This window comes from Pseudonaja textilis, chromosome 2 (genome assembly GCF_049901715.1).
Source record: "Pseudonaja textilis isolate UNSWEBS1 chromosome 2, rPseTex1.2, whole genome shotgun sequence".
NCBI lineage: Eukaryota > Metazoa > Chordata > Lepidosauria > Squamata > Elapidae > Pseudonaja > Pseudonaja textilis.
This window is the reverse complement of record NC_141991.1, coordinates 194,786,063-194,799,900: the sequence shown is the minus strand read 5'-3', so window position 1 is coordinate 194,799,900 and position 13,838 is coordinate 194,786,063. Positions and strand designations below refer to the sequence as shown.

The window sequence follows — 13,838 nt, the reverse complement described above, 5'->3', positions numbered from 1 at the left end:
AGCAGTTGTCTCTCTGCTCACCATCCCAGGATTTCTGCTTCCCTCATCAAGGCCCTGGACCTGATCTCCCCCTGTCTGTTGACATGTGTCTTTGTGGCCATATTGTCCGTCATGACCAACACGTGACAACCTGCCACTCTGTTCTGGAAATGCTTCAGGGTTAGGAAGATGGCCTTGAGCTCTAGCCAATTAATGGGGCAGGCCCTGTCTACCTGAGACCAACTCTCCTGGGCTATCTCACTGGCTAGATGGTCCCCCCCAACCCTGAAGACTGGCATATGTGGTGAGCAGGATTCTGTCCGGTTCCTTGAATGGATGTTCTCTCGAGACTGCCGGCGATTGCCACCATTTGAAGGAGCAAAGGATATGTGGTGGAACCTGAACCCTGATGGAAGTGTGGCTGGTCCCTGCCTGTTGAAATGGCAGCAGGAACCATTGAAGAGCTCGAGCATGGAGCCATGCCCATGGAATGATGCCAATGCAGGAAATCATTTTCTGAGGACTTTGGACAGGTAAGACAAGGGGACTGTGCGCTGTCATGGAATCTGAAGGATGAACTCATTGAGGCTCTCCCCACGATCCAGGGAGAGAAATACCTTGCAGAGAGACATATCGATGATCGCGCCAAAATGAAATAGTCTGGTTGTCGGAGAAAGATGGCTTTTCTTGAAGTTGATGGAAAACCCATGGTCTTGTAGGAACTGCAACGTGGTCTGGAGGTTGCGATGGGCGGAGTGGACCAACACCGACTGAATCAAGATGTCATCCAGGTAACATTGGACCCTCACTGGAACAGCAAGCTGCCAGGACCTTGGTGAAGACTCTGGGGGCCGTTGAGAGGCTGAATGGAAGGGCCCGGTACTGGAAATGCTTGTTCTGATAACAGAAATGAAGAAACTGGCAGTGATGGAGCCAGATGGGAATATGGAGGTATGCCTCCGTGAGGTCTATGGAAGAGAGGAGATCGCCCTCCCGAACACTCTCTAGGATTGAATGCAAAGTCTGCATCTTAAAATGCCTGTATGGGATGAACCTTTTCACAAACTTGAGGTCAAGAATGGCTTGCCACCCTCCCGAGGCCTTTGGGATCACAAAGAGATGAGAGTAGAAGCCTAACCCTCATTGATCCATTGGAACCAACTGTATGGCTCTTATATCCACAAGGTGTTGAATGGCAAATTCCATGAGGACCTGTTTGGAGCTGTCCCTAGAAACCAGGCAGCAGACAAAAGAACTGGGGAGTGGGGAGAAGAACTCAAGGCAAAGACCCGACCTCACCATCCTGAGCACCCAGGCATCCGATGTAGAAGAAGGCCAGATGACCTCCAATGGGTGGGGAGAAAGGACATTCACTTAGAGCGTCAGAAAGAATGACCTCCTTGAAAGGGCCAGGGTGGTCTGTTGCTGCCTGCCTGCAGCCTCAGGTCATTGCTCCTGATGAGGAGGTTCTCTGGCCCCAAGAGAAACGAGCGGAAGACTTGGGATGGAAGGAAGAAGGTTGATAGTATGGTGCTGGATGAAACTCTGACTTCTTCCCCACCAAGGAGAGAACCTTTCTCTTGTTCCTGTTTTCCACCAAGTATGGCTCCAGGGCGTCGCCAAACAGTTTTTCTCCAGCGCATGCAGCAGACGCCAGCTTCCATTTTTGGCAGGAATCAGACTTCCAATTTCGTAGCCAGAGGAGCCTCCTGGCCACCAACGATGATGCCATGGCCCGTGATGCAAATTTGGCCAAATTCAGTGTAGCATCCACCATGAATTCTGCTGCCACAATGATTTTATTTAGGTCTTGATGTGACCTAAAATTGGTGGTAGGAAGCCGATCTTGCAGTTGGAGCAACCATCACAGAGATGCCCTCGTAAGAAATGAGGCTGCTGTGGAGGCCCAGGCTGCCCAGGGCACTGCCTGGTGGATGCGCTTGAGAGTTTGCTCTGACCTCTTGTCCCCTGCCTTGAGCACATCCTCTGGCTCAGTGAGGGTGTCTGATGTTGAAAACAAGGCAACCACCGGGGCATCCACAGCTGGAACCAGGACAGCATTGGCCAAGGAAGAGCCCATGTTGTTAAAACGCCTGTTGTGTGAAGAAGCTGAGGCCCTGCCCCAGTCGAGGCACACTGCTCCTTGACCAAATCCAGAAATAACAGAGGGGATGGAAGAACTTCTGTATGGACCACTGGCTTTGAAAAGAGCAAGTCCCCATGGCTATTAGAAGCTGCTTGAATTTCTGGAGCCACCTCCTCTGGACTTAATTGGGCTGTGGCCAAGGCCTTGTGCGGAAGCGGTTTGAAAAGAGAAGGTTTAAAAATCGCTGCTGATGTGGGTTGATCAGACCTAAGCCCCTCCTCCTCTGATAAGTTGGGATCCTTGATCTTACCTGACATGGAAGAGGGATTGTGTTCTGAGGGATTTGTTTAATCCCTCTCCTCATACTCGCCCCAATCAGATTGGGTAAATGGGCAACTGAACTGTTGTTGCCTGGGAAAATCCCTCTGAGATGGGGGCCCTTGGGAGAAAGCAGGGAACAGAAAGGGGCAGAGTAGCTGTTGGAATCCTTCAACTAGCCCCTGTCTGATGGCTACAGAAACCATGATATCCTCTTGCCTACTCCTGTGGGAGGATCCACTGGCTGCAGGCCTGCAGCAGTGGGAGTAAAGGTGGCTTTAGGCCTAGGCCTAAGGCCACCTTGAATCATCTGATCTAGGGGGGGTGAGGAACCTGGACCCCAGACAGCCTGCCTGAAGTTGGGCCCAGACCTTCTTAAGTCCTGGGACAGGAATTTTCTTCTACCCTTTCTGGGGACCAAGCCTGAAGGTGGCTGGCAGAGCTTGTTTCAGCCTCACGCGCCCTGGCCATAACCTCTGGGCAAACCTGAAATTCCCCTGATTGGGAAGATTGTTGCATCCGACTCCTCATCTAATCTTAGCAAAGTGTTTTTCTAAAGCAGCATGCCTTTGTTTCTCAGCCCTGAGTTCAGATTTAGAAGTCTTCTTGGGGGCTAAAGCCTTGGCCTTGATCTTTGCTGATGATTTTTTGCTTTTAGCTCTTTCCCCTATCCAGAGACACTAGCTCTTTAGCTGGGGAGCCAGCTAGGGGCTGGCTTTTTATATAGTGGCAGACTCAGTTCTGTGACATCAGAGGGAAGAGTCATATCCCGTTCCTGGACTCTCGGCACAGCGTGGATGAGAAGCACAGGTATCAAGCTAGTTTAAAATAATGGTTAAAATATTGTACTTCACTAACGCTGTTCTACAGAAAATCCAAGCCTATGGATATAGTCCAGATGCCATGATGAAATCTACCAGAACCAATCACAGCACTCATAGCACTCATAGGGTTAACCGTTTCTTAGAATTCCCCTTGCTCTTGTTTTTCTTGAGAAAGCTTATTACCGCCTTATCTAGACAAAATGGGAATGAGGGTTGACATTGGTCTCACTTTTCCTGCAGAAGCCTGGTCAGCTTTAAACTACAATAACTTGTTATTATCTGCCAGTTGCTTGCAGCTATCTAGAATGTAACCCACAGCTTGAGAACTTCTTAAATAAGGCAGTAATCATTTTGCTAGAAATACTTTAAAAGCAGGGCAAAACTATCCAATTCCAAGAAAGCATTTGTGTCTGCAAAGGAAATCATCTTAAACAGAGACAAAAAAAAAATAGGTTCTTGATCCAGAAACCTCATTTTCAGCAATTTAATGTAGCTATATGGCTCTTTAATCGTGAAGATTAATATTTGTGAATCCAGTTTCAGTTTAGATAAATAAATATTTTAATACTAAAGTTAAATTATTTTAAAGATATGCTAATTTGAGATGATGCATTGACTTACCAGTAGATCTGTGTGTTCTCTGTCTTTGTATTTCTTTCTCTTTCCCACATAGATTAGAAATGAAATTTAGCAGTTAGGCTTATGCATTAGTTTCCTGAGGATAAATATAGCTCCCTGTGATTTCATTTAACAGGGAGAAGACTGTATTATGTGTCACCTTGCTTGGCAGCTGAATTGGATTGAGGATGGAGATCAATCTGGGCATCAGTTACAAAAATAACATAATTGATGCAGTTATGATGAGCCGGAAGCATATTTTTAGTCGACTCATCTCGAGTGAATAATGGGATACTGTTGATCTATTCCAGCTTGGTCCACCTGAATCCGTACTGAAACAGGCTCAGGAAAGTGAAGCTGGTGTCCTGTATCAGACAACCATAGCAAAAAGGAGTACTGTCCCAATAGAACATGCCAAAAAAAAAAAAAAAAAGGACAAGATGTAGACCAGTTTCTGATACAAAATACAAAAATTTGTATCTGGGAAAATTACACAAATCAATATAGTAAAATCTTGGGGGTCAGCCACCTCCCAGCTTTCTCTGAAAATATCTCTATTAATTGAAATAGTCCAGATGGACATCCATTTACTGACGTGTAAGTTTAGATTTATGCTTAATAATCATTTTATTTAAAATTCTAATTTTGCCAGTCTATAACTTAGTTACTTTGTCCTCTGGGTACTTTGTCATATATGGCTGTTTTGTAAATTATTTTGCTGTGAATTTGTCCAACTCCTTTTCTGTGTACATGAGATAGAAAGATTTTATAACAAACAGGGGCAATGGGGAGAAGAGTGTTGTATGTGATTGGCACATTTTTATTACTTCCTGTGTTGTATGTTATGTCTGTGATTTAAAATGTGAGAAATACATCAGTATAATAGGTATCTATAAGATACCAAGACTCAAAATTTCTCCCATATGTCCTTTCATGTAGCGTAGATTCCATTATTTGTTTGTTTTACTTGTTTTTATTTATTTATTTAATGTTTACAACAATCTATCTCACCTTTGTGTCATTCCTACAAGGTAGACTAATCAGGGAACTGACTTCATAGGAAGACTAAAACTATACGTTGTTGAGACAGTCTATATAGCAATAGCACTTATATATCACCTCATAATGGTTTACCGCACTCTCTCAAGTGTTTTACAATATCAGCATACAGGTACTCCTCGACTTACAACCACAATTGAGCTCAAAATTCCTGTTGCTAAGTGAGACAGTTGTTAAGTGGATTTTGCCCCATTTTACAACCGTTCTTGCAACGGTTAAGTGAACCACTGCTGTTGTTAAATTAGTCACATGGTTGTTAAATGAACCCGGCTTCCCCATTGACTTTGCTTGTCAGAAGATCAGAAAAGGGAATCATGGGACTCCGGGACGTTGCAACTGTCATAAATATGAATCAGTTGCCAAGTGTCTGAATTTTGATCATGTGACCATGGACACGATGCAATGGTTATAAGTGTGAAAAATACTCATAAGTCACTTTTTTCAGTGATGTGTGTGTGTGTGTGTGTGTGTGTGTGTGTGTATATACATACATATACATATACCTATACATTACATTTCATACACACACACGCATGCACGCACACACACACACACACACACACACACACACACACACATATATGTTTTCTTAAGTTTTCACGGGTACTTACATGTATGGTATTCAGCTTTGTTCGGGTATTTTCCCACATCACAATAGAGAAGCCAGATGATGGCAGATGAGATTCTGCCAAAACGTTGCTACAACTTTAAAAGCACAACTATAATGACGTGGGAAAATACCCGAACAAAGCTGAATACCACATACATACATACATACATACATACATACATACATACATACATTTGTTTTCGTAGATTTTCACAGGTACAGGTATGTAGGTCTAGGTGTGTTTGGGTCTTTTCCCATGTAAGATTAAGAGTATCTTGGTGATTTTTCGGTGAAGTCCCATTCACTATCCTCAGGCTGGTGCTTTCGGCTTCATGCCATTGCAAGCAGTGTGTGATCGGAGCTGCCGTCTCTCTATAAATACTGGTGGTGGGGCTGGTGTGCTGGGCTGGTTGGCTGCGCTGCTGCCTCTTGATTGGTTGATGGAGTTGATGTTGGTATAATGGGCTGGGTGATGGCCTTGTGAGTTTTGTTGTGGAGATATCCTGGATCTTGTGCTGTAATCTCCTGGGTCGTTTGTTTTGTAGTGATCTTTTTTCCATTAGCCTTTTAAGCCTTCCATTAGTGTTTTAATGGCTTGGGTAATGGGTTGTGTGATGGGCTTGCGAGTTCTTTTTTTGTGGTATCCTGAGTCCTGCGTTGTAATCTCCTGGGTCATTTGTGTTTTGATCTCTTTTCCATTAGCTTCCTGTGTTGCAACGGCTTGGGTAATGGGTTGTGTGATGACCTTGTGAGATTTATTGCTGTGGTATCCTTGGTCTTGTGCTGTGATATCCTGGGTCATTTGCTGTGTTGCAACTTCTTGAGTTCTTGTCGTGTAATTTCCTGAGTTTTCTGATGTGATATCCTGAGCGAGTGGCCGTGATGTAGCATTCTGGGTTTTAGATTGGCTTTGTGTTTGTGGTCTGTGTTCTTGGTGTGTGTCAGCTTGTTTGGTTTTGGGGTCAGGGGGTGCAACAGCTGGTGAAGCAGCTGTGGTTTGTTTTCTGGATGGTGGTTGTCCTTCGTTTATAGGATGGGCTTGGGCCTGAGTCTGATGAGTGGGATTGGCGGTGGTGTTCCATGTTGTTTCGGGTCTGGTGTTGGTTTTTGTGGCTGGGACTCATTTGTTGGTGAGGGCTAGCTTCCAGATGTCTGGTAGGCTGGAGGTGTCATCCCATCTATTCATGTTATGGGGGTGTTTTTCTATCTCGATGGCTTCCCTGATTATTCTCTTGCTGGAGTGTTCAGTGTTGGATATTAATTTGGTTCCTTCGAAATTAATTTCATGTCCTGTGGCTTTAAGGTCCTGGAAGAGGGAGGAAGTATTTTCTTCTCTTCTGACTGCGTTTTTGTGTTCTGCGATACATGCATTTATTCTCCTGTTGGTTTGTCCAATGTATGTGGCTGGGCCAAAAGCACCAGCCTGAGGATGGCGAGTGGGACCTCGCCAAAATGTCGCCAAGATACTCTTAATCTTACATGGGAAAAGACCCAAACACACCTAGACCTACATGTATGTGTGCATGTATGTATGTATGTATGTATGTATGTATGTATGTATGGCATTCAGCTTTGTTCGGGTATTTAAGAAAACAAATATGTATATATGTGTGTGTGTGTGTGTGTGTGTGTGTGTGTATTCTTAAGTTTTCGTGGGTACTTACATGTATGGTTTTCAGCTTTGCTCAGGTATTTTCCCATGTCGTTGTAGTTGTGCTTTTAAAGTTGTAGCAATGTTTCGGCAGAATCTCAAATGCCATCATCAGGTTTCTGTATTGTGACATGGGAAAATACCCGAACAAAGCTGAATACCATACACATGATACCTGCGAAAACCTAAGAATATGAATATGTGTGTGTATATATATATATATATATATATATGTCGGTCTAGGGGTGTTCAGGTCTTTTCCCGTATAAGATTAAGACTATCTTGGTGACGTTTCGGTAAGGTCCCACTCTCCATCCTCAGGCTGGTGCTTTCGGCTTCGTGCCAGTGCAATATATATATTCCATATATGCTGTGTTCTACTAAGTTACCTGACGAACATGAGATCACTGGGAAAAAAACCATGGAATCAGTATAATGAAAATAGCAATAGCACTTAGACTTATATACTGCTTCACAGTTCTTTACAGCCCTCTCTAAGCAGTTTTCAGAGTCAGCATATTGCCCCCAACAATCTGGGTCTTTATTTTACCCACCTCGGAAGAATGGAAGACCTTGAACCTGGTGAGATTTGAACTGCCAAATTGCAAGCAGAAGTAGCCTGCAGTACTGCACTCTACTCAAACCACTGCGCCACTGTGGCTCAAAAATAGCTTCAATTCAGTCAGTCAAACATTTATTATGACCCTAAGGCCAGTAATCAGACAAAACCAGCCAGAGGAGAGGTGAGAAGAGGAGAGATTGGCTAATTGTGATTGGACACCAAAGGAATTTGTGTCTGGTGCATAAGCTCTCAGTTTACATGCAAAGTTGTATAATCATAAGGAGAAGATAGTAGAAAAGATGAGAAGGATAATAATAAAGCAATCATACAATGTGGGTAAATATTTGTAGACATAAGACAATACTGTGGTAATTAGATGTTCAGCAGTGATGCCACGAGGTGAAAAACTATCTTTGCATCTAGTTGTTTTCCCATCCTCAGCCCTCTTTCTGACCTGTGCAGTATACAGGTCCTCGATGGAAGGCAGGCTAATTGCAGTTATGTTTTCTGCAGTCCTAACTGTCCATTGAAGTCTGTACCTGTTCTGTTTGTTTGCTGTACCAAACCAGACAGTTAAAGAAGTACAAATTATAGATTCAATAATTCCTCTGTAAAACTGTATCAACTGCTCCTGGGACAGTCCGAACTTTCTGAGTGGATTCAGGAAGAATGTTCTTTGTTGCACCTTTTTAATGATGGTTCTAATGTTAGGCGTGCGTTTCAAGTCCCAGGAAATTATGGAATCCAGAAACTTGAAGGGTCTCTACTGTTGATACTGTGCTGTCTAATATTGTAAGAGGTGGTTGAGTAGGAGGGCTCCTCCTAAAATCCACTTTAATCTCTGCAATTTTAAGTGTTTTTAGCTCCAGATTATTCCAGCTGCAGCACATGGTCAGTTGTTCAATCTCCCGTCTGTATGTAAATTCATCACTGTCTCAAATGAGACCATTCACTGTTGTATCATCTGCAAACTTCAATACTTTAACTGAGGGATCCTTTAAGCTGCATAGAGGGAAAAGAATAAAGGAGAGAGCACACAGGCCTGGGGGTGCCTGTGCTAATTGTATGGGTATTTGACGTAATTTTACCTAATTTCACCTGCTGCTTTCTATCTGTCAGAAAGCTTATAGATATAGATAAGGTATAGACATCAGGTTGAAAAAAGAAATATATATTTTCAAATGCAAGGGCAGTCAGCTGGTTTATATGCAAGTGAAGAAACTTGGAAAGATATAGCCAAATAATATCAGCATGGGATAAGCAACAAATTGAAATAATGCTTTCTACCAGGGAATTTCTTCAGAATGGGATACATAAATGCCAACTAGGATTATTTGTAGACAGCCATGAAGAAGACTATGGCTGAAGAATTCTACTGACCCCTACTCCCTCCCCGAGGACATATGTGTTAATGTGGGAGAGTAATTTTGTACTACCCCAATATAACAGCAAGAATCTGGGCCAAGCAAAATGGAGAACTTTCAGGATCAAGAAGAGCTGTAGGAAGCTGTCACTTACTCACTTGGAAAGACTCCCTTGGGTTGCGAAACTGGGAACCACATTTTGGTTTGAAGGTTACTGTCCCAAATACACTGCTTAAGGATAACATCCAGTATTTGGGAAGCTTAGTCTTTCAGTCTTTGAAAGAACAAATCTTTCCTTAAGAGTCTTAAGGAGTAAAGCTTGCCAATATTTTTTTTTAACCAAGTTGATTTGAAGTGCTCTCCAAGAATCAGAGGGAGCAGACCCATGGGAAAGAAATTAACATTAGCCAAAAAAATATATGATAATGTCAAAGTCTAGCATTCACTGAGACCATGCCCCTGTTTAACTCCTTACTCCCACCAAGTACTTTTGCTGCCAGAGGCTCTTGTACAGGAAAGACGGGGCCGCACCAAGAGGTGGATGCTTCCACTTTCCCATCTGCGCAAAGGGCACTGGCTCCCCCCTCCCCTGCCACAGCCCCAGCACGGGCGCGGGAGCTGACTTTAAAACGGACTCCATCCACGTCACCTCAGGCAGCCAGAGCAGGGCTTGGCAGAGATGCCTCTGGCAGGACCGCAGAAGAGTGAGCCACCCAGCCTGCTGCTGGCGTGCCAACCTTTGACCAACACTTTGCTCTGGGCATAAGCGGGCACAGCGGCAACCCAGCCCAGCTCACATGTCCTGCTCCTCTCGGGGACCGCAAGCTCACTTGCCCCACTCAGCCTGGCTTCCAGCGCTACCGCCAGCCGCTCTTACCTTACACAGCAGCGGCGCCTCCTGTACTTTCAGCCCAGCAGTCCCCAAGCCAGGGCTGCATGCTTTTGCCCCTGCACCCTGCAGAGCCAGAATCCACCGCCTGCCACGCAAACCCCAATGAGTAGACTCGCCTGCGCTCAGGGGAAGAGAAGCTGTGCTCTGCCAGCTCCTTTTCCCCCAAGCACGGGCGAGGCTGCTCATTGGGTTCGCGCGGCAGGTAGCAGATTCCAGCTTTGCTGGGGCCCGGGTCGACAGCGAGCAGCCCCCACTTGGGCTGAGCTTTTGGCCTTCCGAGCGCCTGCAGGCACCATTGTGTATACTTCGGTGGCGGCTCTGTAAGCAGAGAGTCTGTATCCTGTGCATCTCTGGGAGCACCTGAAGCTTGACGGGGCTGCCTGGGCCCTTGGTGGTCCCATGCCCTGTTGCGAGCTTGGAGTCCATGGGTTGGAAAACAACCCCCGGACTTCCGAAGGGAACTTGTCGAGGGAAGAGATCGGGGCAGATTGGTCGTGGCCACCACACCTGAATGGCGCAACTACATTCTTTTGGAAAGGTCTGGCTGAGAGACTTGGGAAAATCCCAGGAGGTTAGGGAGGATAGAAAAAAAATGGTGCGTGAGACCAGTCAGCTGGTGTTTGCAATGGGGGAAGAGGAGCTGGCGGAGCACCAGCTGCGGCAGGAGTGAGTGTCAGAAAGGCAGCCTGCTTGCCTTTGTCTCTCGTGCAGTGGCAGGAAGCCGGGCATTGCCGGGGCCGGGGGCTCTAAGCGACCCAGCAGTCAGCAGGGCAGATTAAGGAAGCAGCCTCCTGAGTAACGGTTCCAAGTGCTGCAGCTAGATCTGAGCTCGAGAATGTCTACATGGCATGCCGAATTTGGCACTTAATGGAGCTCTGCAGATTTGCCAATGCACTGGACCAAGAACTACATGCACAGGCTGAGCTGGCACGATGCACAGGATGGAAAGTGGTTGGCTGCGTGGGTATCGTGGGAACACGGCCATTCACTGATAAGAGTGTAAATACACATGCACACAAACTACCACCAGGCTGCACATGGGAGGAAAATTAAGACATCCTCGAAAAGACGGCCTAGCCGTTTTTTCGGGGCTCAAAAAAAAAAAAAAAGACCCGGCTTTATTTTATGAGAAACACGGTACATTTACATTGAGCCAATTGATGGTGAACCATCTAAAGAACCATAATTAACTTAAATTGCAATGTTATATCATTGCAATTTTGTTTTAACAATAACTGTTTTAACAATAACTAAACTTATTTGTTAATTCCACTGCTAGATGTTCATTTATAGAAAAAGAACACACAAAACTTCTGTGTTTAAGGCAGAACCTCACTCTGTAGCGAACAACTATTCTATATCGAATTCAGCCCTTTGATCCAATTCACTTCACATTTTGAATCTTACCAATCCACATCTCTTTCCCATTGAACATAATTTGTACAACAAGACTGCCAGGACAGGTTAACACATTTTAAATTGTCACCCTTTGATATTTTGAACATTCTGGAAATCATGAAAAATTCTAGTAACAATGTAAAAGTTATAAAATCTATACAGACATATTTTTTATTCTGCTATAAATTTATGTTTTCGAGATTTTTTTTCCCAAAGTTTGCCCTATCTTTTCCTTTTTTATCTTTCTATATAATTCCTTCTGTCAGTGGGGCATTATCTTTCACTCCTGATGTTTCTCTTCTATTTATAGTTATCTCAACGATTTGGACCGCATAGCAGGCCCTGGATATCTACCCACACAACAAGATGTTCTTAGAGTTCGAGTTCCAACTACAGGAATCATTGAATATCCATTTGACTTACAAAGTGTTATTTTCAGGTAGCTAAAAGGTTTTTTTTTGAATCTTGAAAGTGCTACTTCGGAGGAGTTTGTTTTGGGGGAGAGGGGTTTCCTGCCAGAAGCATAAAAATACATTTAAGCAATTGCACCAATAGAAAATGCTATTTTGGAAATGTATTCTTTTCTCCCATTCCCTTTCTTCTTTTGGCTTAGTAGTAGCAATTTAGGCAAAACAGTTCAATCTCTTAAATGTTCATTGTTTAAATTAATATTTTACACTGATCAAAAATGGAGAATGCAGAGTATTGTGTTAAGTCATAAACAACATGCTTTTTTAAGTAAGGTATGAATATAGTTTATAAATTGCAGACAAATGGTATTTTATATATTTATAGATCGAATCTACCAATTCTTATAAATATCCTAACTATTAATTCTGCTTCATCTTGTGAAAGAACATAAACTGGAAAAATAATATAGATGTCTTTATAAGAATTCCCCTATTTTATTATTCTGTCATTATACATAAAAGACTATTACTCTTACAGTTACTCTGGAAAAGATTGGACTCTTAACCATATTGAACAAAAAAACCTTCCTGTTTCAATTGTAATAATTACACTCATTTTTAAAGGTGTGTTTAACTTATATAATGGTAGCGGCTTTATCAACTTCTGCTCATTTGTAGATTTGTTGAAATACAAAGTTTGATAAATGGTGCCTATTCTATACAAATGTATATTCTAAAGAACCTCTTATGAACTTTGTATTTTGAGTTTCATTAACTGTAGTCCTGAAGCAAAATAAAAGAGGGTCATTTTGTTATTAAAGATGTTATTTGGCTTTATTAGTCTATGTGACCCTTAAATTTGGAAATAATTTGGAAGAGCAAAGCACCTATCAGGGAATCATATAAGGAAAACAAAAATTTCTACCTGCCTAGAGCCATAAGTGCAAAGTCTCTGGGGATAAGGAATGTTATGAAATCAACAATCTAGGAGGAAAAACATTAAATGGGTTTGAGAAATAGCTTATCTATATTTACTCCAAGTTACAGTGTATAAATGCCTCACAATGGTAGGCTTGTGGTTAAATATTTGATGGTAAAATTCAGGAACACTGGTGATATCCCTTTGATTATCAGTGTCCCTAATTTGTTCCGTTACCATTGATTTAGCCACTACAAGACTTAATTGGCTTATATTTTCAAGAGAAAGGCTGATATTATGTTATCACTTCATGCAAATTTGACATCAGTATGATTAGTAGCAGTCTGTCAATAGTATCTATACTTCTATGCAATAAATTTGTTCTGGAATAGTGGTGCTGAATCCTATTCAGGAATATTAAGTTGCTGCTGGGTTGGTTTCTACACCATTACTTATCTCATTTATCTGGATGTCCCTTCAAAGCAGAATAGCAATAGCACTTTGACTTATATATAACTCCATAGTATTTTACAGCACTCTCTGAATGTTTATAATGTCAGCATACTGCCCCCAACAACCTGGGTCCTCATTTTACTGATCTTGGAAGAATGGAAGGCTGAATCAACCTTGAGCTGGTCAAAATTGAACTCCTGGCAGTAGGCAGAGTTAGCCTGCAATACTGCATTCTAATCACTGCGCCACCAGAATGTATGCTTGCTGTCAGTGTAAACATTTGCAGAATGCTGAAGTGTAGATGTATTCATTCTATTGTCATGATCTTTGAGATGTAGCATATAAATAATATAATAATGAAAACATGTCCCAACATTTTAGTATTTGTACATTGTTTTGATTTCTATTAATTTTGCTCCTATTCCAGAATGGTGGATGTGGGGGGACAGCGATCGGAACGAAGAAAATGGATACACTGTTTTGAAAATGTCACCTCCATTATGTTTCTAGTAGCTCTTAGCGAATATGATCAAGTACTTGTGGAGTCAGACAATGAGGTAGGCCATCATCAAATGCCCTTGAAAAGTATGCTTCTAATTAAGGCAATAATTGCTTTCCCAAAAATCCTTCATATAATTTTGTGATATTCTATGACCAGGAAATATGTTTTCTGTGATTTCATCCTGGTTTTGAGA

The 13,838-nt window shown here is 42.9% G+C and overlaps 1 protein-coding gene across 1 annotated transcript in view; it reads left to right on the top strand.

Moving 5' to 3' along the window:
* Positions 1-13,838, top strand: part of LOC113438459 (guanine nucleotide-binding protein G(q) subunit alpha) — a 96,537-nt gene that overhangs the window by 71,920 nt on the left and 10,779 nt on the right. Inside the window, exons 4-5 of the mRNA XM_026703833.2 lie at positions 11,672-11,800; positions 13,571-13,700. Coding sequence (XP_026559618.1) covers positions 11,672-11,800; positions 13,571-13,700 — 259 coding nt within the window. The remainder of the gene's footprint in view (positions 1-11,671; positions 11,801-13,570; positions 13,701-13,838) is intronic.